The following is a 25,098-nucleotide window of genomic DNA, read 5'->3' on the forward strand; positions in this document are numbered from 1 at the left end:
CCCCCTTCAAAAAGATCAAGCTGATTCAAGTAGGTTTTTGCTTTTCAAATGCATGTGCGTGCGTATATATTTTGATCAAAGCAATCTGCAAGCTTCGGGGTCACACAGGACTCTTCTCCGTGCTCAAAAGGGCCACGGCCGCTCTCTGTTTGACCCGGTGGAGGCTCAAGCTGATTCAGGTGGGTTTTGCCTTTTAAATGCATGTGCGTGCATATATATTTTGATAAAAGCAATCTGCAAGCTTCTGGGTGACACAGGATTATTCTTCGCGTTCAAAAGAGCAACCACCGCTCTCTGTTTGACCTGGTGGTCAAGCTGATTCAGGTGGGTTTTGCCTTTTAAATGCATGTGTGCATGTATATATTTTGATAAAAGCAATATGCAAGCTTCTGGGTCACACAGGATTATTCTTTGCATTCAAAAGGGCTGCCTCGGCTCTCTGTTTGACCCAGCGGAGGGTCAAGCTGATTCAGGTATGTTTTGCTTTTCGAATGCATGTGCGTGCATAAATATTTTGATAAAAGGAAACTGCAAGCTTCTGAGTGACACAGGATTATTATTCGCGTTTAAAAGGGACACCTCGGCTCTCTGTTTGACCTGGTGGCTGATCAGTCCTTTGGAGGCTGATGGGAGCACCGTGCAACCAAGAAAACTACACCTCCCAGAATCCTTTATTCCTTTCTTTTCCCCTCCTCTCCACACATGCTCAAAGCACAGGGAGAGAAAAAGACCCAACAGGAAGAAAAAGAAGTTAAGAGAAAGGATTTTCAAGTTGCAAGGGGTAGAAAAACCAAACAACAAACAATGCCCTGACCCGGAATGAGCGGGCCGGATCCTGCTTGCAAAAAGCACCAAAACCTGCGCGTTTGCAAAGCTGCTCTACTCCCGGGCGCTCCTCCTCCCCAGCAACAACAAAAAAACTTTTCCAGAAAGTGAGTTTTTCCCTCTTAAAAAGTTTGCATCCGCTTCGTTTTGCTTCTAAACCGTCTGAAATGCAACCAAAACAGTGTGAAATAATCTGGCAAGTTTATAGATCTGTTACACATCAAGCCAGGCAAAAATTAATTCAATCTGAATTAAAAAAATTTGGGTGGTTTGAGGGCAACGACTGGCAATTTTCCTATATCTGAGTTCTGTGTTTTTGTTTAATTTTTGGGTGGGTTTAGTTGTGTCCGTTTCAGTCCTTTGGGTCCAGGGTGGTTTGTAAATACTTTAAGTAACAATAACTCTGCCTACTCCTAAGTAAACAAGCCACACAAACCCAGAATTCACTGCTTGCTTTTTTTTAAAAGGCTTGCAAAAGCATCGCAATTCAGTTCTGATTTCAATCACCTGGGAGTCAGCCCTTGAATTCAGTAACGGGGTTAGACTTCCACCTGAAGGCTGCAACTGTAAGCACATATTGGATGTGGGAATCATTGGGAGTAAACATGTGTGGATTTGCCTTGTGAAAAAGCACGCCCGGAATTTGGAATTATGCTTGCAAAACCATTGATAGCTGCAAATATCTCTTAATTTCTCAAATGTCTGGGGAACATTTATTGTTGTTTTGTTAAAAAAATAAAATAGATGAGTCCTGTTCTCTGAAAGAAAATCTGCAGACGGCAACCAAATTGTGCCATTTCCTTTTCTGAAATCATTACCTGTCAGTTACGTTGTCCTTGCTTTTTTAGCCGCCCTTCGCAAATTTAATTGAATTTAATTGATTCGACCACCGTAGCAAAACTTCTGAGTGCTTTTACGAGAAGGGTTGAAACGACCTGCGAAGGATGAGTTCAAAAACCATAGGAAACGTTTTTCTAAAAAAAAAAAAGAAGGCAAAAAAATTAAAATCTGCAGTAAAGTAAAAAGTAAAAACATGTCTGGCCAGTTTTGCCTGAACAGAAACATTTCAAGCCGATTATCTTAGCATATATCGGTGCCTGAAGCACATTGCAGTTGTCCAAAATTGCAGCGAAGTTCAGTAAATTATAATATTTTTTGGCTACCGTGAGAACAAAATACCGGATTAGATTTGTTTACCGCATTTATACCACACCTTTTCTTCTTAAACCACAGAGCCTAGGGCTTGCCGATCAGAAGGTTGGCGGTTCGAATCCCCGCAATGACGGGGTGAGCTCCCGTTGCTCGGTCCCTGCTCCTGCCAACCTAGCAGTTCGAAAGCACGTCAAAGTGCAAGTAGATAAATAGGTACCGCTCCGGCGGGAAGGTAAACGGCGTTTCCATGCGCTGCTCTGGTTCACCAGAAGCGGCTTAGTCCTGCTGGCCACATGACCCGGAAGCTGTACGCCGGCTCCCTCGGCCAATAAAGCGAGATGAGCGCCACAACCCCAGAGTCGGCCACGACTGGACCTAACGGTCAGGGGTCCCTTTACCTTTCTTCTTAAAACGGTGTGAATTTCTCTTCCCAGATCCTGGGTCCATTTAAATCCCGACAACAACCCTTTGAGGCGGGTTGGGCTTTGAGTATCAGCACCCCCCCCCCCCAAGCAGTGCTAGAATCTCAGATACAGTGGTCCCTTGGTTCTCAAACTTAATCTGTTCCGGATATTCCGTTCCGAAACCAAAGCGTTCCAAAACCAAGGCGCGCTTTCCCATAGAAAGCAATGCAGAACGGATGAATCCGTGCCGGACTTTTAAAAACAACCCATAAAACAGCAATTGAGCATGAATTTTACTATCTAGCGAGACCATCGACCCATAACATGAAAGCAATGAACAATGTAGTGCAGTCACACAATCAACCAATCCATCAGTAGCTGAACTGGGTTCCACAAGGTCACACACACAAAAAGAGCCGCAAAAACGCAAACTAAATAGCAAAAACAGAGAGATCTCAGCGTAACACTCAAATCGGAAGCGTAACACTCAAAACGGAGCACGTTCGGCTTCCGGAAAAAGTTTGCAAAGCGGAACACTTCCTTCCGGTTTTGCAGTGTTTGGGTTCCAAGTTGTTTGAGAACCAAGGCGTTTGAGAACCAAGGCGTTTGAGAACCAAGGGACCACCATATAACAAAAATACAAAACCGTGTGAGCGTCCGCAAGTTTGTTCCATGCATCCCTTTCCACATTCCAATCTGCAACATCTGTATTATTATTATTTTTAAATGCTGTTCTACATTTAGGGCAAACGCTAGAAATTAATAAATGCTAGGGTTTGGGTTGTTTGTGATGCGGAAGGAGAATGCAGGCTGCAAATTAATTCCTAGGGTTAGTGAAGAGGAAACAAAACCATTTTTGTACATTTTTGCTCATTTTACCGGGGTAACCTGGGGGGATTTCTAGCACAGACCCCAAAGGAACTTCACGGCGAGGTGGGTGGTGGGATTTGAATTCGGGTCTCCCCGGAGCCCGGTCTTGTATGCTCGCTTTCGTTTTCAAGTGTAGAGCTATTCCCTGCCCCATCATGACCGACAGCGAGATGGACTGCAAGTCGGAGGCGAATTCGGTGACCGACCCCCCAGAGACCCTCTCCATGGACTTAGAGGAGCACATGGCGACAGAACCCGAAGCCCCCGGAAAACCCGGAACAGACGCTTCTTCCGTCTGGGAACAGCCCAATCCGTCTCCTGGCCGTCTGCAACCCCACGTCCCAAAAGCAGACTCGGTGATCTCTGAATCAGCAGCGCCCGAGACCCAGAGCGGCTCTGATATTGCTGAACGATCTAACTGGCTTTTGAATCCGCCAGATTCCAGCCCCCGAGCTTGCAAGCAAGCGGTCAGCCAAGCCTGCAGGTAAAACCCGTTTTTAAACTTCATACAAGTCCGCGCCGCAAAGCAGGAATCGGGCTGGCCTTTCCCATTTTGCTGAAATGGTGCGCTGTCTGGGGGGGGGGGGTCGGTCCTGGTGCGAAATACGACCCCCCGGGACGGTTGAAGTGGGGTAGACCGCCACAGCACAGGATCCCTGGGCCCCCAGACGCTGCCAGAGGAGGTTCGAGGTTCTTGTATCATCCCGTACGAGTCTGCCTGGGTTTTGACATCTTTGGAGAGGCCCCTCTCTCGGTTCCACTTGGTGGGGACGAAGAACAGGGCCTTCTCGGTGTTGGCTCCTTCCAGGCAACTACCTGCCTAGGGAAACCAGGTTGGCTCCCTTCTCGTTGTCCTTCCGGTGGCAGCTGAAAACCTTCCTGTTCCACCAACAGGCTCTTGGGATATTCTGATTAAGGGTGGTATAAGGATTTAAAGGGATTTAAAGGTCTAAACCACAGAGCCTAGGGCTTGCTGATTAGAAGGTCGGCGGTTCGAATCCCCGCAATGACGGGGTGAGCTCCCGTTGCTCGGTCCCTGCTCCTGCCAACCTAGCAGTTCGAAAGCACATCAAAGTGCAAGTAGATAAATAGGCACCGCTCCGGTGGGAAGGTAAACGGCGTTTCCGTGCGCTGCTCTGGTTCGCCAGAAGCGGCTTAGTCCTGCTGGCCGCATGACCCGGAAGCTGTACGCCGGCTCCCTCGGCCAGTAAAGCGAGATGAGCGCCGCAACCCCAGAGTCGTCCACGACTGGACCTAATGGTCAGGGGTCCCTTTATCTTTACAACTGAAATTCCAAGACGTATCTGGGATCCGTCCGTCAGAAACAAAATCGGTAAATATGTCCGGGGCAACCCATGTCAGGATCAGGGCCAGATTTAGGTTGGATGAGGCCCTCAGCTACTGAAGGTAATGGGCCCTTTATATGTCCAGCTGTCCTTTGTCAACAACAAATTGTCACTGTTTTTTGTGTTGAATATATGCCATATGGCCATTTATGGACCTAATAGGTATCTCAAGCCATTTGCCCATGTGGCCGTGCAACCAGTCCATGCAGAATGTAGGCACGCTATATATAGAAAGGAGCAAAGCAGTGATATTTTAGGGAGCAGGCGGGGCCCATGACTTATATCCTAGGAGCCTACACAACACAAAAAACTGTTGCTGTATGTAGGTTTTATTTTATTAGTTTTTTATGTTATATTTTGGAAATGTACATCCAGTTTTTTTCCTTTTTTGGGGGCCCCCAAGAGAGTGGGGCCCTAAGCTATAGCTTGTTTAGCTTATAGGTAAATCCGGCACTGGTCAGAAGTGTTGATATTTTGGCAGAAAATCTTCAGTGCATTCGGAGATTTTGCAAAACGAAGCTCAACAACTTTGTAAAAAAACAAACAACTTTTGTGCCTGTATTTTCACTTTTTGAAATATGGAAACACTTAATAATAGTAACAACAACAACAACAATAAATGGCTTTTTTAAAGGAAACAGCTAGGGCTGTGATACTTTCCTTGTAATTATCTGCATGTTTTGAATCCATCTTATATACATTTGGGCTCGCCACTTAGACAGGGGTTTCTTTCGGAGGCTCTCAAAAGGCCGTTTCGTTCCTGCAGACATTTCAGAACCGACTGCGAAACGACACCCCAGACTTATATATTTGTTGTTGTTTAGTTGTTTAGTCGTGTCCGCCTCTTCGTGACCCCCTGGACCAGAACACGCCAGCACTCCTGTCTTCCACTGCCTCCCGCAGTTTGGTCAGACTCATGCTGGTAGCTTCGAGAACACTGTCCCACCATCTCGTCCTCTGTCGTCCCCTTCTCCTTCTGCCCTCCATCTTTCCCAGCATCAGGGTCTTTTCCAGGGAGTCTTCTCTTCTCATGAGGTGGCCAAAGTCTTGGAGCCTCAGCTTCAGGATCTGTCCTTCCAGTGAGCACTCAGGGCTGATTTCCTTCTGAATGGAGAGGTTTGATCTTCTTGCAGTCCATGGGACTCTCAAGAGTCTCCTCCAGCACCAGAATTCAAAAGCATCCATTCTTCGGCGATCAGCCTTCTTTATGGTCCAGCTCTCACTTCCATACATCACTATATATATATATACCGTATTTTTCGCCTTATAGGACGCACCTTTTCCCCTCCAAAAATGAAGGGGAAATGTGTGTGCGTCCTATGGGGCGAATGCAGGCTTTCGCTGAAGCCTGGAGAGCGAGAGGGGTCGGTGCGCACCAGCCCCTCTCGCTCTCCAGGCTTCAGGAAGCTATCCGCAAGTCTTGCAAACCCGGCAGGAGTCCCCCTCGGGCGCGCAAGGCTTGCGGGCAGCAGCCTGCAGCTCAAAAGCTCGGGGGACAGCGGGGAGGCGCAGCGCCGCCACCCCGCTATTCCTCGACCTGGTCTGGAGGCTGGCGGGGGGGGGAGAAGCAAGCTTGCTTCTCCCCCCTGCCAGCCCCACAAGATCGGGGGATAGAGGGAAGGCGGAGCACCGCCACCCCGCTATTCCCCCACCTGATCTGGAGGCTGGTAGGGGGGAGAAGCAAGCTTGCTTCTCCCCCCCGCCAGCCCCACAAACTCGGGGGACAGCGGGGCAAGCCGCTGCCCCACGGAGGCTAGAGAGGCTGTCTCTGAAGGCAGAAGTGGGAGACGGAGCGCTCCGTCTCCCTCTTCTAGCCTGGGGATGGCTGCGCACACCTGCGGGGGAAATAATTTTTTTTCCCTTGATTTCCCCCCCCCCCCCCAAAAAAAAACTAGGTTCGTCCTATGGGCCGGTGCGTCCTATAGGGCGAAAAATACGAGATATATATATATATATATATATATATACACACAAATTATAAAATGTACCACAAAACATATCACTTATACAATATTTTTAGACTTCCATCAGCACCTCTGATGATCCACCCTTTTAACCACTTCTTATGCATTTCTTAACTTTATATTGCCTTTACATCTCATAACAAATCCTCCTCCCCCTTCTCCATTTTTGCAATACTTCCAATAATACTCCCCACAAAACTTCTTGCAAACCTACAGACGTCGCCTGATCTTCACAAATATCTTTTCAAGTAGTCCGTAAATTTACTCCAGTCTTCCGTGAATTTATGCTCCCGCCGGTTTCGAATCCTCCCTGTTAGTTTATCAAGTTCTGCATAGTCCATTAACTTCATTCTCCATTCTTCAATTGTCGGTAATTCTTCTTGCTTCCATTTTTGGGCCGGTAATATTTTTGCTGCTGTGATTGCATATAAAAAGAGCTTACATTCCTTTCTATTTATATCTGTGGTAATAATTGCTTGCCCCCTGCCACTCGCTCCACACTCCCCAGTCTTTGCTCTCTGGCCAGAACAGGTCCCCTGAGCAGTCCAGGCAGGCAAGAATTATTATTTTTACAAAACAGGACAAAATCGCACTGGTGGAGCTGCCACCACTCCCTTAACCCGGGGAACTCCAAGCCACAGCCCAGGGAGAGAGCTGCGCCTCAATTAGTACCGGTTTCCCCCAACCCTGCAGTTTGTAACTACAGGCAGAAATATACACAGTAGAGCGTAACCAAGCGTAAAGCTAGGATTAGCTAATTCCCCAGAAAGGCACACAACTAAAACAGTTTCTTTTCTTAAAAAATGATTTTAAAAGGAACATAAGAAAACATGCAAACTTGCAGGCACATCGCTTGAGATTTACAGAAACAAAAATAAAAACGTTATAGAATATAACTAGCTCTCTACATACTCACACTACTTTGCAGGTTAGGATAGAAAGAGTCCTTTTAAGTCCGCAGATGAAAAGAGCAGCGTTTTCCCATCACAATAGGCTGTAGATGTGACGATTAGCCGGGTACAATGCGGATTGCAGAGCACACTTGACCAGCCATTTCCCAGATCTTTTATCCCTAATACACACGTGGGAACGGAACCCCCAAACCAATCATAACTTTGGATTATTTTCCAATTCTCCAATGACCGACTTGCGGATTAATCAATCTAACGCTTGGCAGCTGGGCCAATTAGGAACCCAGACCAGATCAAGGGGTATCCTCCCTTCCTGGAGACTATGCAGATGTCCTCAATTCTCAGACAATTAAGGTAGATAACATCACTGAGAAAATGTGAATAACATAAGACCCAGGTGCTAGATCCTTCAGGAAATCAAGCTTCCTCTCCCACCATAAACTCTTCTCACCCTGGCCGCCTGTTAGTCTAGAGTTAAAGGAACAGGACTTCTTTCCCAGGGTCCTTGTGGCTTGCCGGTTTCCCACAAGGCTTCACTTCATTACTTGACCAAGGAATGGCTTTCAAAAATATACTAACTTTACTACAATATCACTCCCCACAATGCCCAGACACCCCTGACTTCTCATAGAATCATAGAATCATAGAGTTGGAAGAGACCACAAGGGCCATCGAGTCCAACCCCCTGCCAAGCAAGAAACACCATCAGAGCACTCCTGACATATGGTTGTCAAGCCTCTGCTTAAAGACCTCCAAAGAAGGAGACTCCACCACACTCCTTGGCAGCAAATTCCACTGTCGAACAGCTCTTACTGTCAGGAAGTTCTTCCTAATGTTTAGGTGGAATCTTCTTTCTTGTAGTTTGGATCCATTGCTCCGTGTCCGCTTCTCTGGAGCAGCAGGAAACAACCTTTCTCCCTCCTCTATGTGACATCCTTTTATATATTTGAACATGGCTATCATATCACCCCTTAACCTCCTCTTCTCCAGGGCTGAACCTTGCTTTTCCTCCAGCAGGGCCTCAATGGAGGCGTCACCCGAACCCGTGGCCGGGGACCCTGGCTGGACGCCGGGCCCCCAGGAAGCCTTGAAAGAAAGCGACCTGTCGCCCGCAGACCCGGCCGAGCTTCTCGTAGAAATGGAAGATGCGGACATCGTCCGGGACGAAGAGGAAGATGCCCCGGATTCCGATCACCTTCATCTCCACGGCCTCTTGACCCGCCTGCAGCGACTCAGCCCGAATTTCGAAGACCGATCGCCCACGTCTGAAGACGGTCTTCTGCCTGCCTCTGACGGCGAGGAAGGCCGAGTTTCCGAAGGCGACGGAGACCCTCTCCTGGCGCCAGAAGAGTGCCAGGGGGCCCCTTGCCCGCTCCACATCGCAACGGGGCACGGCTTGGGGGCTCCGCCGCGCCCACGGAGGGGGCGAGGGCTACTGTCGGCAGAAGTTGAGAGCGAGGATCTGCTCAGCCTCCTTCGCTACGAACGGGGGTCCCCTTCCGACGCGGGCGCGGAGACGCCCCTGGCTCGCTCGGACGTGGTGGCCGGGAGCAGCCGCCCCGGGGGAACGGCCCCAGGGGGATTGGCCTTGGACAGGGCTCAGGGGGAAGGCCCCCGTCGATGGAAGGAGCCGCCAATCTCCTCCTCTGATTCCGTTTTGGGGGGACCTTCGCCGGAGCCGGGATGGAGGCGGCCGGTTCCGGGGTCCGCCCGCGATGAGGAGGCGTCCTGCTCTTCAGACGTGGTGGTAAGCGTCTTGTGAGGGGCACACCTTGTACCAGGTTGAAGCGCCAATGGCGGTTACCGTAGTAGTAATAATAATAATAATAGATTAATTTTATTGTTTATACCCTGCCCATCTGGCTGGGTTTCCCCAGCCACTCCGGGCAGCTCCAAACAGAAAATTAAAAACATGATAAAAAGTCAAACGTTAAAAACTTCCCTAAACATGGCTGCCTTCAGATGTCTTCTAAAAGTCAAATAGTTGTTTGTTTCCTTGACATCTGGTGGGAGGGCGTTCCACAGGGAGGGCGCCACCACCAAGAAGGCCCTGCGCCTGGTTCCCTGCAACCTCGCTTCTCGCAGGGAGGGAACCGCCAGAAGGCCCTCAGGAGATGGACCCAGGTGTCCGGGCTGGACGATGGGGGTGGAGATGCTCCTTCAGGTATACTGGGCCATTTAGGGCATTCAAGGTCAGCACCAACACTTTGAATTGTGCTCGGAAACGTCCTGGGAGCCAATGTAGGTCTTTCAGGACCGGTGTTATGTGGTCTCGGTGGCCGCTCCCAGTCCCCAGTCCGACTGCCGCATTCTGGATTAGTTGTAGTTTCTGGATCACCTTCAAAGCTAGCCCCACGGAGAGCGCATGGCTTTAGTCCAAGCGGGAGATAACCAGAGCGTGCACCACTCTGGCCAGACAGTCTGCGGGCAGGGAGGGTCTCATCCTGCCCTGGACACATAATTGACCTGTGCCTCCATGGACAGCTGTGAGTCCAAAATGACCCCCAGGCTGCGCACCTGGTCCTTCAGGGGCACAGTGACCCCATTCAGGACCAGGGAGTCCCCCACACCTGCCCGCCCCCTGTCCCCCCAAAACAGTCCTTCTGTCTTGTCAGGATTCAACCTCAATCTGTTAGCCGCCATCCAGTGGTGAAGACAGAGCAAGGGCCTTTAGAAGAATAAGGGAGCTTTCATTTGACTTTGCTTTTCATATGCACGCCGCCTTTCTGCGTCTCAATGCACGAGGCGGTTTGCAAGCCGACTAAGCAACGTTCAAAGGAGGACGTAACTGACCGTGAACCTCTTGTTTCCCTCTTTGAACAGGATAAAGCGGATTTGTCGTCCTTGCCTACTTACAAGGAAGGTGAGCGAAGGAGGTTTTTTGTCCCACTCACAGGAAGAGGCTTCTGCGTTGAGGGTCGGGGTATTTCAACGTGTGGGCATGCCGGAACCCTACCAATCTTGTTGTAAATGAAAATTTGCCCTTTTCCCTTATGGGGTATCCGAGAGCCCATATAGAGTCCTTACATACCGTATTTTTCGCTCTATAAGACGCACCAGACCACAAGACGCACCTAGTTTTTAGAGGAGGAAAACAAGAAAAAAAATATTCTGAATCTCAGAAGCCAGAACAGCAAGAGGGATCGCTGCGCAGCGAAAGCAGCAATCCCTCTTGCTGTTCTGGCTTCTGGGATAGCTGCGCAGCTTGCATTCGCTCCATAAGACGCACACACATTTCCCTTTACTTTTTAGGAGGGAAAAAGTGAGTCTTATAGAGCAAAAAATACGGTAGGTTCCCTATTGGTAGGAGAAGATAGCAGAGGCCAACCAGAGAATATTGAGAAGCAAAGCAGCTTGTAAGCCTGATCTTTATTGATCTGTTGCAACAGGGTGCTCCCCTCACCCGCAGGAGAGAGGAGGGACCCAGAAAAATGGCGTGCAAGGCCTTATAAAGACTTGAAATTGCCATCCCCAGAAACATACATCCATCACAGAAGGGGTGTAACCTAAGACCACCCCTCAGATACATCACACCTACGTCACAGAAAAGGCGGTCTACAACAGAAATTTGAAGGTTGTTTTTCTCCTGTCCTTGTTTATCTCCTGTCTGGCAGGTCACTTGATTGGATTGCCTGGGGATCCTGGCCAGTCTTTTGTAGTGATAAATACTTAGTTCCTGGGCCAGGTCACAGGCTCACACCCTGTTCAAACACAGACATACCCTTAAGAGAAGATTTGTGAGGAAAGAGACAATGGGGAGGTTTCCCACTTTGATCTTGCAGAGAAAACATTGGCTCAGTTTAGGAATCAAAATGGCTTCCGGTCGGTCTTCCTGTGCTGATCTATGTACGTGCGGTTATGAACATTGCCATATATCTAAGACCTCAAAATTCCTATCACAATCTCATACAGAAAAGAGGGGAGTTGCTCTTGTTTCAGGTGCAGAACTTCCCCCATGTGGACTAGAAACTTGAGGGTTGAGGGAAAGGGGTTTTTTTTTGCTTTGTTCCATTCCACGTTCCGTTAAGAAACGGGCCCTTTCGTCGTTTAATCCAGTCCCAGGCCCCTGCGAGCCCGAAGATCTGCTGGACGGCGTGATCTTCGGGGCCAAGTACCTGGGCTCCACGCAGCTGGTCTCCGAGAGGAACCCCCCCACCCACGTCCGCATGGCCCAAGCCCAGAAAGCCGTGGACAGGATCAAGGTGAGATCCAAGGGGAGCAGGCAGCTGCGGCAACCTCTGTCCCCAGAGTTGTGTAGAGGCAGCTTTGGTCCAATCCAGCAAGGGTTCCTTTAGCATTCCTAATTCCACCTAAGCGGAGCCTCCAGGTACAGACGCAGTCTATCTCTCTCGGCACCTGCTGGCAGGGGCAGAGTGGAAGAGGTTTGTGGACTTTTCGTTGGGGAAATCTGGCTGTTCAACTCTGGAAGTAGGATGCTGGGCTAGAGGGGTCTGTGGTCTGGTCCATGTTGCTCCCTCTGCCGGCCATCATTTGCCCCATGTTATTCCATTTGCCGGCCATCACTTGCCCCATGTTATTCCATTTGCCGGCCATTACTTGCCCCATGTTGCTCCCTCTGCCGGCCATCACTTGCCCGACTGCGTTTAATTTCCCAGCCATCACTTGCCCCATTTTGCTCCCTCTGCCGGCCATCACTTGCCCCTCTTTGCTTAATCTGCCAGCCATCACTTGCCCCATGCTGCTCCATCTCCCAGCCATCACATGCCCCATGCTGCTCCATCTCCAAGCCATCACATGCCCCATGCTGCTCCATCTCCAAGCCATCACATGCCCCATGCTGCTCCATCTCCCAGCCATCACATGCCCCATGCTGCTCCATCTCCAAGCCATCACATGCCCCATGCTGCTCCATCTCCAAGCCATCACATGCCCCATGCTGCTCCATCTCCAAGCCATCACATGCCCCATGCTGCTCCATCTCCAAGCCATCACATGCCCCATGCTGCTCCATCTCCCAGCCATCACTTGCCCCATGCTGTTCCATCTCCCAGCCATCACATGCCCCATGCTGCTCCATCTCCCAGCCATCACTTGCTCCATGCTGCTCCATCTCCCAGCCCTCACTTGCCCCATGCTGCTCCATCTCCCAGCCCTCACTTGCCGCATGCTGCTCCATCTCCCAGCCATCACTTGCCCCATGTTGCTCCCTCTCCCAGCCATCACTTGCCCCATGTCTCTCCATCTCCCAGCCCTCACTTGCCCCATGCTGCTCCATCTCCCAGCCCTCACTTGCCCCATGCTGCTCCATCTCCCAGCCATCACTTGCCCCATGTCGCTCCATCTCCCAGCCCTCAATTGCCCCATGCTGCTCCATCTCCCAGCCATCACTTGCCCCATGTTGCTCCCTCTCCCAGCCCTCACTTGCCCCATGTCTCTCCATTTCCCAGCCCTCACTTGCCCCATGCTGCTCCATCTCCCAGCCCTCACTTGCCCCATGTCGCTCCATCTCCCAGCCCTCAATTGCCCCATGCTGCTCCATCTCCCAGCCCTCACTTGCCCCATGTCTCTCCATCTCCCGGCCATCACTTGCCCCATGTCTCTCCATCTCCCAGCCCTCACTTGCCCCATGTTGCTCCATCTCCCAGCCATCACTTGCCCCATGTCTCTCCATCTCCCAGCCCTCACTATCCCCATGGTGTTCCATCTCCCAGCCATCACTTGCCCCATGCTGCTCCATCTCCCAGCCCTCACTTGCCCCATGCTGCTCCATCTCCCAGCCCTCACTTGCCCCATGCTGCTCCATCTCCCAGCCATCACTTGCCCCATATCTCTCCATCTCCCAGCCCTCACTTGCCCCATGTCTCCCCATCTCTCAGCCATCACTTGCCCCATGTCTCTCCATCTCCCAGCCCTCACTTGCCCCATCCTGCTCCATCTCCCAGCCATCACTTGCCCCATCCTGCTCCATCTCCCAGCCATCACTTGCCCCCTGTTGCTCCATCTCCCAGCCATCACTTGCCCTATGCTGCTCCATCTCCCAGCCATCACTTGCCCCATGTCTCTCCATCTCCCAGCCCTCACTTGCCCTATGCTGCTCCATCTCCCAGCCATCACTTGCCCTATGCTGCTCCATCTCCCAGCCATCACTTGCCCCATGCTGCTCCATCTCCCAGCCATCACTTGCCCCATGCTGCTCCATCTCCCAGCCATCACTTGCCCCATGCTGCTCCAGCTGCCAGCCATTACTTGCCCCATGTCTCTCCATCTCCCAGCCCTCACTTGCCCCATGCTGCTCCATCTCCCAGCCCTCACTTGCCCCATGTCTCTCCATCTCCCAGCCCTCACTTGCCCCATGCTGCTCCATCTCCCAGCCCTCACTTGCCCCATGTCTCTCCATCTCCCAGCCCTCACTTGCCCCATGCTGCTCCAGCTGCCAGCCATTACTTGCCCCATGTCTCTCCATCTCCCAGCCCTCACTTGCCCCATGCTGCTCCATCTCCCAGCCCTCACTTGCCCCATGTCTCTCCATCTCCCAGCCCTCACTTGCCCCATGCTGCTCCATCTCCCAGCCATCACTTGCCCCATGCTGCTCCATCTCCCAGCCATCACTTGCCCCATGCTGCTCCATCTCCCAGCCATCACTTGCCCCATCCTGCTCCATCTCCCAGCCCTCACTTGCCCCATGCTGCTCCATCTCCCAGCCATCACTTGCCCCATGCTGCTCCATCTCCCAGCCATCACTTGCCCCATGTTGCTCCATCTCCCAGCCCTCACTTGCCCCATGTCTCTCCATCTCCCAGCCCTCACTTTCCCCATGTCTCTCCATCTCCCGGCCATCACTTGCCCCATGCTGCTCCATCTCCCAGCCATCACTTGCCCCATGTCTCTCCATCTCCCAGCCATCACTTGCCCCATGTCTCTCCATCTCCCAGCCCTCACTTGCCCCATGTCTCTCCATCTCCCAGCCCTCACTTGCCCCATGTTGCTCCATCTCCCAGCCATCACTTGCCCCATGTTGCTCCATCTCCCAGCCCTCACTTGCCCCATGTTGCTCCATCTCCCATCCATCACTTGCCTCATGTCTCTCCATCTCCCAGCCATCACTTGCCCCATGTCTCTCCATCTCCCAGCCCTCACTTCCCCCACGTCTCTCCCTTTCCCGACCACCCCGTCTCTCTATTTCCTGGCCATCGCTTGCCTCAAGACGTCTGCCTTTGCGTTACAGGCCCCCGAAGGAGAATCACAGCCCATGACGGAGGTGGACCTCTTCATCTCCACGCAGAGGATCAAGGTCCTGACGGCCGACTCCCAGGTGCGTCCCTCGCGGGCTTCCGGGTAGCCTAGCGGCAGAGGCCGAAGCGGGGCTCGAGTTCGAGGATTCGCCAGGAATTTCCGAGTGCCAAAAACACTCGGCCAAAGCCCGGCTCCTATTCCTTGTGACTTCTCTCCTTCCTGTCCCCCTCTCTGCTCCCAGGAGGCGATGATGGACCACCTATTGCAAACTATCTCCTACATCGCCGACATCGGGAATATCGTGGTCCTCATGGCTCGCCGGAAACTTCCTCGCCGTGCCGATTCCTCTGCCGAAAAGCAGCTCTACAAGATGATCTGCCACGTCTTCCACTCGGCGGATGTGAGCCTGGGGAAATTGGGGGCCGGGGCAGAACCTCGGGGGCCGTGTGTGTGTGTGTGTGTGTGAGGTCCCGTGCAGAAATGGAAAGGAGAATGCAGAGAGCTGCGTTTTGAAATCAAGTTTCTAGTCCATATGACTAGTGTTCATCAGTATGCGGATGATACCCAGCTCTACCTCTCCTTTAAATCAGAACCAGTGAAGGTCCTGTGTGAGTGTCTGGAGGCGGTTGGAGGATGGATGGCGGCTAACGGATTGAGGTTGAATCCTGACAAGACAGAAGGACTGTTTTTGGGGGACAGGGGGCGGACGGGTGTGGAGGATTCCCTGGTCCTGAATGGGGCGACTGTGCCCCCGAAGGACCAGGTGCGCAGCCTGGGAGTCATTTTGGACTCACAGATGTCCATGGAGGCGCAGGTCAATTCTGTGTCCAGGGCAGCTCCATCTGGTACGCAGGATGAGACCCTACCTACCTGCAGACTGTCTGGCCAGAGTATTGCATGCTCTGGTTATCTCCTGCTTGGACTACTGCAATGCACTCTCCGTGGGGCTACCATTGAAGGTGACCCGGAAACTGCAATTAATCCAGAATGCAGCAACTAGACTGGGGACTGGGAGCGGCTGCCAAGACCACATAACACCGGTCTTGAAATACCTACATTGGCTCCCAGTACGTTTCTGAGCACAATTCAAAGTGTTGGTGCTGACCTTTAAAGCCCTAAACGGCCCAGTATACCTGAAGGAGCGTCTCCACCCCCATCGTTCTGCCCGGACACTGAGGTCCAGCACTGAGGGCCTTCTGGCGGTTCCCTCATTGCGAGAAGTGAGGTTACAGGGAACCAGGCAGAAGGCCTTCTCGGTGGTGGCGCCCGCCCTGTGGAACGCCCTCCCTTCAGATGTGAATAAGCAACTATCCTATCTTTAAAAGACATCTGAAGGCAGCCCTGCTTAGGGAAGTTTTTAATATTTAACGCTGTATTGTTTTTAACACTCGATTGGGAGCCGCCCAGAGTGGCTGGGGAGACTCAGCCAGATGGGCGGGGTATAAATAATAAATTATTATTATTATTATTATTATGACAAGTGATAAATCAATTTAAATTGGTAGTCGGTAAGACTTGATTCAAATCAATTCCCCCCCCCCCCCCCGACAGACTTGTTATTCCTGGTGTAATCTTAATATTGACATCTAGAGGAAGGTTTCGGGTTTTTTGAATAATGAATTTTCAGAGCAGTTTTTACAGCAATATCAAAAATGACTGATATGGTTTTACTATTAGAAATACATAGATAATTATAAAATTACAGTGAGGTTTAGTAAGTTAACTGTTTATAATTGGGCAATTAATGACAATTTAAACAATTTATTTAACTAAAACAGTGACATTATAGCGTATGTATCCATGTTTGTTAACGGATGGAGTTAAACAATTTTTATTTATTTATTTTTTAAAAAACAGACTGAGTTTTAGCACACATGAAAAACTTAAAGCCAATCCTTATTTCCTGATGAATAGCCTTTGCACTATAATGTAACTGAGATAGAAAATCTTTAGAAAGATTTCCCCCCCAAAAGGTATTTTATTTTAAAAATGCAATTTAAATAAAAAAATCCCTTTTGCATTAAAAAATCAGATTTTTTATTTGATTTTTTAAAAGTTCAAATTGTATTTTTTGTTTTAATTTTTTCATTTAAATTTTTAGAAATCAAATAAAAAGATCAGATTTTTTAAAAAAATCATTTATTTTTATCGGCTCTGTGTGACAGTAATAATTGTAGTCACAACCATGCCGATGATGTTGTTATTGTTGATGGCTCAGTCAGTAGAAAATGCGACTCTTAGCCCTGGGGTCCTGGGTTCGAGTCTCACGCCGGAAACCCGCCTTCTCCTTCCGCAGGCTCCCTTGATAGCCCAAGCTATCGGCCAAGCTTTCAGCGTCGCATACCAGCATTTCCTGAGGGCCAGCGGCATCGACCCCGACCAGCTCCATCCCCGGCGGTGCGACGATGACGAGGGCGACGAAAGCTTCGTCCCGGGGGAAGAGCTGTACAACGGCGATTTGGCGCATTTCTCCAAGCAAGAGAACTGTAAGGAAGTAAGGACGGATCTTTCCCCTCCTTTCCCCAGAGGTGGGTGGGCGGAGAGCTCACCTGCATTGTAGGGGGTTGGTCTAGATAAATAATAATAATAATTTATTATTTGCACCCTGCCCATCTGGCTGGGTTTCCCCAGCCACTCTGGGCGGCTTCCACAAATACAGTGGTGCCTCGCAAGACAAAATTAATTCGTTCTGTGAGTCTCTTCGTCTAGCGGTTTTTTCGTCTTGCGAAGCAACCCTATTAGCGGATTAGCGCTATTAGTGGTTTAGTGGCTATTAGCGGCTATTAGCGGCTATTAAAGGCTTAAGGGATTAGCGGATTAGCTGCTAAAAGGCTATTAGCGGTTTAGCGGCTTAGAAAAAGGGGGTGGGGAGCGAAAAAAAATCTCAAGACTCGCAAGACATTTGCGTCTTGCGAAGCAAGCCCATAGGGAAATTCGTCCTGTGAAGCGCATCGAAAAACGGAAAACCCTTTCGTCTAGCAGGTTTTCCGTCTTGCGAGGCATTCGTCTTGCGGGGCACCACTGTACCAAAAATACACTAAGATGTTACACATTCAAAACTTGCCTGAACAGGGCTGCCTTCAGATGTCTTCTGAATGTCAGGTAGTTGTTTATCTTATTGACATCTGGTGGGAGGGTGTTCCACAGGGAGGGCGCTACCACCGAGAAGGCCCTCTGCCTGGTTCCCTGTAACCTCACTTCTCGCAATGAGGGACCTGCCAGAAGGCCCTCGGAGCTGGACAGAACGATGGGAGTGGAGACGCTCCTTCAGATATACTGGGCCGAGGGCGTTTAGGGCTTTCAAGGTCAACACCAACACTTTGAATTGAGCTCGGAAATGTCCTGGGAGCCAATGTAGGTCTTTCAGGACCGGTGTTATGTGGTCCCGGTGGCTGCTCCCAATCCGTAGTCTGGCTGCCATATTTTGGATTAGTTGCAGTTTCCGGGTCACCTTCAAAGGCAGCCCCACGTAGAGCGCATTGCAGTAGTCCAAGCGGGAGATAACCAGAGCATGCACCACTCTGGTGAGACAGTCCGCGGGCAGGGAGGGTCTCATCCTGCGTACCAGATGGAGCTGCCCTGGACACAGAATTAACCTGCGCCTCCATGGACAGCTGTGAGTCCAAAATGACTCCCAGGCTGCACACCTGGACCTTCAGGGGCAGAGTTACCCCATTCAGGGCCAGGGAGTCCTCCACACCAGCCTGTCCCCTGTCCCCCAAAAAGCCACCTTAGTTACTCACCCCATCACGGGGATTTGAACTGCCGACCTTCTGATCGGCAAGTCCTAGGCTCTGTGGTTTAACCCACAGCGAAGATCATTTAGGCGTTGACAAATTAGACTGCTTGCTTGACTAAAACCCAAAGTGAGTAACTGTTGTGGGGATAAACCACAAGTCAGACCTCACCTGGAGTACTGTGTCCAGTTCTGGGCACCACAGTTCAAGAAGGACACTGACAAACTGGAACGTGTCCAGAGGAGGGCAACCAAAATGGTCAAAGGCCTGGAAACGATGCCTTATGAGGAACGGCTAAGGGAGCTGGGCATGTTTAGCCTGGAGAAGAGGAGGTTAAGGGGTGATATGATAGCCATGTTCAAATATAGAAAAGGATGTCACATAGAGGAGGGAGAAAGGTTGTTTTCTGCTGCTCCAGAGAAGCGGACACGGAGCAATGGATCCAAACTACAAGAAAGAAGATTCCACCTAAACATGAGGAAGAGCTTCCTGACAGTAAGAGCTGTACGACAGTGGAATTTGCTGCCAAGGAGTGTGGTGGAGTCTCCTTCTGTGGAGGTCTTTAAGCAGAGGCTTGACAACCATAGGTCAGGAGTGCTCTGATGGTGTTTCTCCTGCTTGGCAGGGGGTTGGACTTGATGGCCCTGGTGGTGTCTTCCAACTCTAGGATTCTATGATTCTATGTTTTGGATAGACACACTGAAAGATCACACCAGTTCTGACAGACGTGGTGCCCCACTTATTCCTGCCCTGTGTTCCCCTTTCAGGTCATCATCCACAAGCAGAAGGGGGAGATCCTGGGCATCGTGATCGTGGAGTCGGGCTGGGGGTCCATCCTGCCCACCGTGGTGGTAGCCAACCTCATGCACAAAGGAGCAGCGGAGCGGTCAGGGAAGCTGAGTATCGGAGATCGCATCATGTCAGCCAACGGGACCAGCCTGGTGGGGTTGCCCCTGGCTTCCTGCCAGGGCATCATACGGGTGAGCGACGGCGGGGGAGGAGACTCCTTTTCCTTCCCAGGGCTGGTGGGACGCCGAAGGGAAGAAGGCTCAGAGTCTGGGAAGCAGTGGTGGGACGATGATACGTGGTGATACGCCCATAGCTGTCAACCGTCCCGTATTTGGCGGGAAACTCCCTTATCCCAGCGCCGTGTCCCCCTGCTGTCCCGGATTGATGATGTCCCTTCAATTTCCCGGGTTTCAAAGGAAGCAGCTCCTCTCCCTCCCTCCCTGCCGGCCAGGGAGGAGGGAGGCTCCAACTGGGTTGCTTGGCTGCGTTGCTCACCCAATAAGGAGTCTAAGAACGACTGGGGGGTGGAGCTTGCATGCCTTGTGCCGATCAAATTGGCCGCGTTGCCTGGGGACTCGCCTTTGCTCAGCGCTTCCCAGCGGAGAGGTGACGGTGGTTTTCCTTGCTGCATCCCCTTTGCCGGGTTGCTGCGCTGTGGGAACCACCGCTTGAGGCTTCGTTTGGCTGCTGGCTGGGCTTTCTGCCTTTGGCTCGGAGGCGCTCAGAAGTTGAACATACCTGTGCTGAGTGCTCAGATCGGAATCGGATAGATACGTCATCGACGGCCCACTTACCCTTGCAGCGGGGGCACATGGCGGGGGAAAAAGAAATCCCTTATTTTGGCTGCTGATCAAGGCTGCTTGTCCCTTATTTTCAAATCTGTAAGTTGACAGCTACGGATACGTGTGGTTTAAACCACTGAGCCTCTTGGGTTTCCCAATCGGAAGGTCGGCGGTTCGAATCCCCGCGAGGATGTGAGCTCCCATTGCTCAGTCCCTGCTCCTGCCAACCTAGCAGTTCAAAAGCACACCGGTGCAAGTAGATAAATAGGTACCACTGTAAGCCAGCTCCTCAAATTTCCGTGCTGTCCCTTCCCAGGATTTGAAAAGCCAGACTGTGGTGACCCTCAGCGTGGTCCACTGCCCGCCCGTCACCACTGCCATCGTGCGGAGACCTGATGCGAAATACCCGCTGGGGTTCTGCGTGGAGAACGGCATTGTGAGTAACTTAGGTGGCTCGAGCGAGCGAGCCAGGCTGGGTGGTGAAAAGTTTTGCGGGGTGTTTTTTGGAGGGTAGGCGGGGATTGGAGTGAATTTAAATAACAAAGCAAACTTGCAAACGGAGCTGCGTTAAGACCTTTGGAGGCCCATAACACTGGAAAGATTTGCATAAATATGCATAGATGCATATTTCATATGTGCATATATCAAATATGCATAAATATATGCATATATATATGTGAGGCGGGTGGCGCTGTGGGTTAAACCACATAGCCTAGGACTTGCTGATCAGAAGGTCGATGGTCCGAATCCCCGGGACAGGGTGAGCTCCCGTTGCTCGGTCCCTGTTCCTGCCCACCTAGCAGTTCGAAAGCACACCAGTGCAAGTAGATAAATAGGTATTGCTCAGGTGGGAAGGTAAACGGCATTTCCGTGCGCTGCTCTGGTTCGCCAGAAGCGGCTTAGTCCTGCTGGCCACATGACCCGGAAGCTGTACGCCGGCTCCCTCGGCCAGTAAAGCGAGATGAGCGCCGCAACCCCAGAGTCAGCCATGACTGGACCTAATGGTCAGGGGTCCCTTTACCTTTACCCAACTCTTAAACAGGATCCCTCTGTCTTCTTCCTGCTCCAGATCTGCAGCCTCATGCGAGGGGGGATCGCAGAGAGGGGCGGGATCCGCGTGGGACACCGGATCATCGAGATCAACGGGCAGAGCGTGGTGGCCATGCCACATGAGAAGATCATCCAGATCTTGACACAGGCGGTCAGCGAGGTGGGCATCAAAGCATCCCTCCTCTGCAAAGGATTATTTATTGAGATGCTGAATTTGCAAGTACAGGAACGCACCCAAATCGCATGCATTTGGCTTCACGGGCAGAGCAAAAAAATTAAAAAGGGGTCAGCCTTCCGAGAGGGGTGGGAAACTTTGACAATCTGCAGGGGTGTGGGGGTTTTTGTGGAAACAATAGTTGTAGTAGTAATAATGATGATGATGATGTTGTTGTTGAGTCGTTTAGTCGTGTCCGCCTCTTTGTGACCCCCTGGACCAGAGCACGCCAGGCCCTCCTGTCTTCCACTGCCTCCCGCAGTTGGGTCAAACTCATGCTGGCAGCTTCAAGAACACTGTCCCACCATCTCGTCCTCTGTCGTCCCCTTCTTCTTGCGCCCTCCATCTTTCCCAGCATCAGGGTCTTTTCCAGGGAGTCTTCTCTTCTCATGAGGTGGCCAAAGTCTTGGAGCCTCAGCTTCAGGATCTGTCCTTCCAGTGAGCACTCAGGGCTGATTTCCTTCAGAATGGAGAGGTTTGATCTTCTTGCAGTCCATGGGACTCTCCAGAGTCTCCTCCAGCACCAGAATTCAAAAGCATCTCTGCTTTTTAAGATGCTGTATGGGTTTGTCATTTCTCCCAAGAAGCAGGCGTCTTATAATTTCGTGGCTGCTGTCACCATCTGCAGTGATCATGGAGCCCAAGAAAGTAAAATCTCTCACTGCCTCCATTTCTTCCCCTTCTATTTGCCAGGAGGTGATGGGCCCAGCGGCCATGATCTTCGGTTTTTTGATGTTGAGCTTCAGACCAGATTTTGTGCTCTCCTCTTTCACCCTCATTAAAAGGTTCTTTAATTCCTCCTCACTTTCTGCCATCAAGGTTGTGTCATCTGCATATCTTAGGTTACATTAGGTTACATCACTACTGGGAAAACCAGAGCTTTTACTATACGGACCTTTGTTGACAAGGTGATGTCTCTGCTTATTAAGATGCTGTCTAGGTTTGTCATTGCTTTTCTCCCAAGAAGAAGGCGTCTTTTAATTTCATGGCTGCTGTCACCATCTGCAGTGAGTTTGACCAAACTGCGGGAGGCAGTGGAAGACAGGAGTGCCTGGCGTGCTCTAGTCCAGGGGGTCACAAAGAGTCGGACATGACTAAACAACAACAACAACAACATTAGCAAAGTCAACTTTTTTTGTTGGGTGGCACTGGGGAACAAAATTTTTGTTGCATTGACACCTGCAGTCGTTCTAACCTAATTTCGACGTGCTGATTTCACAGCTGAAGTTGGTTTTGTTCTGTAAGCTCTAGTTGGGTTTTTTTTTTTTAATTCATGTTTTTCACTTTTCACCGTAATCTTTGTTTTCCACAGTGCAAGAATTCAACATTTTATTAAACGCATAGCCAAAGTAGTACAATAGGAGTATAAATGGAAGTGACTTGCATTTGAAAGCAGCATTTGAAAGAACATATAAGAACGGCTGAAAAATCTCACGCAACAGAAAATGGCCAAAAAAAATTGTTCCCCAGTGATATCGCTTTAAAAAAAAAACACCCCTTGTGTCTTTTTTATTCCAGGTTCACATCAAAACCATGCCGGCATCAACTTACCGTCTTCTGACCGGACAGGAACAACCCGTTTTCCTATGAAGGGAGGTGTTTTCTTGGGGCAGCGGCAAATCTACACCTGCTTAACAAGTTGCATGCAACCCCTTCTCGCTTCGCAAACCAGACTCTGTGCACCAAAAAGGCGTCTTCACTGAATTCAGACCAGCCCGCCTCTCAACAGGACTTTTTCTCCACCCGGAATCACAGGAAAAAAAGGTTTTATTTTGCTTTAACTGGGAGCGTGTGTTCGTGTGCGGTTTATTTTTTGGGTGCTGGTAAATTGTCCATCTTCAAGCGTTGCCCTGCGGTTTCGGAGATGTGGGTTTTTGTGTGTGTGTGGAATTGTTTTCTTGGTCAGGACATGGGAAGCCGCTAAGAAGCAGTGGGAGAGAGGCTGTACCCCACCACGATGCTGGTGGATAAATAATTTTTTATATATTGAAATAAATGCTGCCCTTGTGTTAAAATTTGCATGTTCTGGAAATAAAGGGAAAGAGCATAGCTGGGAAGGGATTACGCGGGAACTGTTTTTTCCTTGAGGTGCTGGATTTCCTGATTGCGTGGAAACAATTTTTCCCCCTTGAGGTGCTAGATTTCTCCTTGCAGGGAGGTTGGGTTATATATTATAAAGAGACAAAATTCTTTGCAGTGGGACAGTCTACACCCACCTCACTGTGTCTTTCTAGAATAGACCAGATATCTCCACCTCTCTCTCTCACACACACACAGTCCTGCAGTGCGTTAAAAACTTTGGCGGCTGGTCTTTGCAACTAGAAACAGGCCTAAAGCAAACCTTGCAGCAGGCGTCCATCCACAAACCTTTCAGTAAGCGGTGGGGGACGTGCTGCCTTGCCGATCGTCAGCAGAAATACTAAAAAACAAATATGTCTGGACCGATTTATCACTTCACAAGGGTGTGAGCGAATGCAAAAATCTGCATTTCCTGCAGTCGGAAATCCAGCATCTCAGGGTAAAAGGTTAGGGCAGAGCCTAACCTGGCAGTTTGTATTTTTATTTTTTAGAAAAACCTTTAGGGTGAGCACATGCGCAGCTATCCCAGAAGCCAGAACAGCAAGAGGGATTGCTGCTTTCACTGCGCAGCGATCCCTCTTGCTGTTCTGGCTTCTGAGATTCAGAATATTTTTTCTCTTGTTTTCCTCCTCCAAAAACTAGGTGCGTCTTGTGGTCTGGTGTGTCCTATAGAGAGAAAAATACGGTATTTTCGGGGGGAGTGTTTTGTGCCTGCAAGGCAGCTGCCAGTTTGAGCTGGGAGGCAGGGCTTCTTTGAATCTGGGTTTTTCCCATCCAAAGTCTGCCTCCTCAAGCTGTTTTTCCTTTCCCCCCCTCTCCACTGGTGAGTGGAAGACTGCAATTTCCCCCAGCTTGAGAGGCGCTTTTAAGCAGGGAAGTGGTTGGAAGTGGGAGGGTCAAATAGGCCCTCGCCAGCATACCGTATTTTTCGCTCTATAGGATGCACTTTTCCCCTCTCCAAAAATGAAGGGGAAATGTGTGTGCGTCCTATGGAGCGAATGCAGGCTTCCGCTGAAGCCTGGAGAGCGAGAGGGGTCGGTGCGCACTGACCCCTCTCGCTCTCCAGGCTTCAGGAAGCTATCCGCAAGCCTTCGAAGCGCGGCGGGAGTTCCTGCCGGACTCAGAAGGCTTGCGGATAGCAGCAAGCTCCGGGAGTGAAGGCGAGGTTACGTGCAACCTTGCCCCTGCTTCCGAATCCATTCTGGGGGCTGGGGGAAGCTCAGGCTTCCCCACCCCGCGGCTAAAAAGGAAGCCAAGACAGCGAGCGGGATCTATCCTGCTCACTGCCTTGGCTTCTTTGCTCTTTGGGGCTGGGGGGGAAATAATTTTTTCCTCCTTTATTTCCACCCCCAAAAACTAGGTGCACCCTATAGAGCAAAAAATACGGTATTTTCTCTGCTCAAACAGGCAGCCTCTTGTGACTCTCTCATTTTAACACGGCCTTCAGCCCCTGAGGGATCCTCATTTCTGCATTTACAATTCCGACAAACAATTCGCTTTAACTTCCCGATTTCTCTATTCTGAGAAACAACCTGAGAAGCTCCGTTGAGGCGAACGGATTTGCGTTGTTGTTGTTTTTAACGATGTGAACGTTTTAGGAAACGAAAGATGAAATAAATTTGCAAGGATCTCCAGGAAAAGCTACCATATTTTTCGCCCTATAGGACGCACCGGCCCATAGGACGCACGTAGTTTTTTTTGGGGGGGGGGAATCAAGGGAAAATGTTTTATTTCCCCCCCCAGGTTTGCGCAGCCGTCCCCAAGCTAGAAGAGGGAGACGG

At 50.5% G+C, this 25,098-nt stretch overlaps 2 protein-coding genes across 3 annotated transcripts in view; both read left to right on the top strand.

Annotated features, from left to right (window-relative positions):
* Positions 1-25,098, top strand: part of GAMT (guanidinoacetate N-methyltransferase) — a 230,584-nt gene that overhangs the window by 439 nt on the left and 205,047 nt on the right. The window contains exon 1 of one of the 2 annotated variants that reach the window (XM_083421897.1): positions 11,270-11,318. The exons of the other annotated variant lie outside the window; for it this stretch is intronic. Coding sequence (XP_083278023.1) covers positions 11,285-11,318 — 34 coding nt within the window. The 5' untranslated portion in view covers positions 11,270-11,284. Of the gene's footprint in view, positions 1-11,269; positions 11,319-25,098 lie in introns of those variants that run through there. 2 annotated transcript variants of the gene reach the window in all.
* Positions 731-23,719, top strand: APBA3 (amyloid beta precursor protein binding family A member 3). The gene is given in 14 exon segments (XM_083421479.1): positions 731-876; positions 879-920; positions 922-932; positions 3,388-3,735; positions 8,487-9,219; positions 10,296-10,335; positions 11,529-11,674; positions 14,659-14,745; positions 14,908-15,066; positions 16,963-17,160; positions 19,171-19,383; positions 20,291-20,410; positions 21,044-21,184; positions 22,757-23,719. Coding segments are annotated over 14 exon segments (2,367 nt in total). The 5' UTR covers positions 731-819; the 3' UTR covers positions 22,829-23,719.

The sequence above is a fragment of the Podarcis tiliguerta genome, assembly GCF_965153285.1.
Source record: "Podarcis tiliguerta genome assembly, chromosome: 18".
Taxonomy (NCBI): domain Eukaryota; kingdom Metazoa; phylum Chordata; class Lepidosauria; order Squamata; family Lacertidae; genus Podarcis; species Podarcis tiliguerta.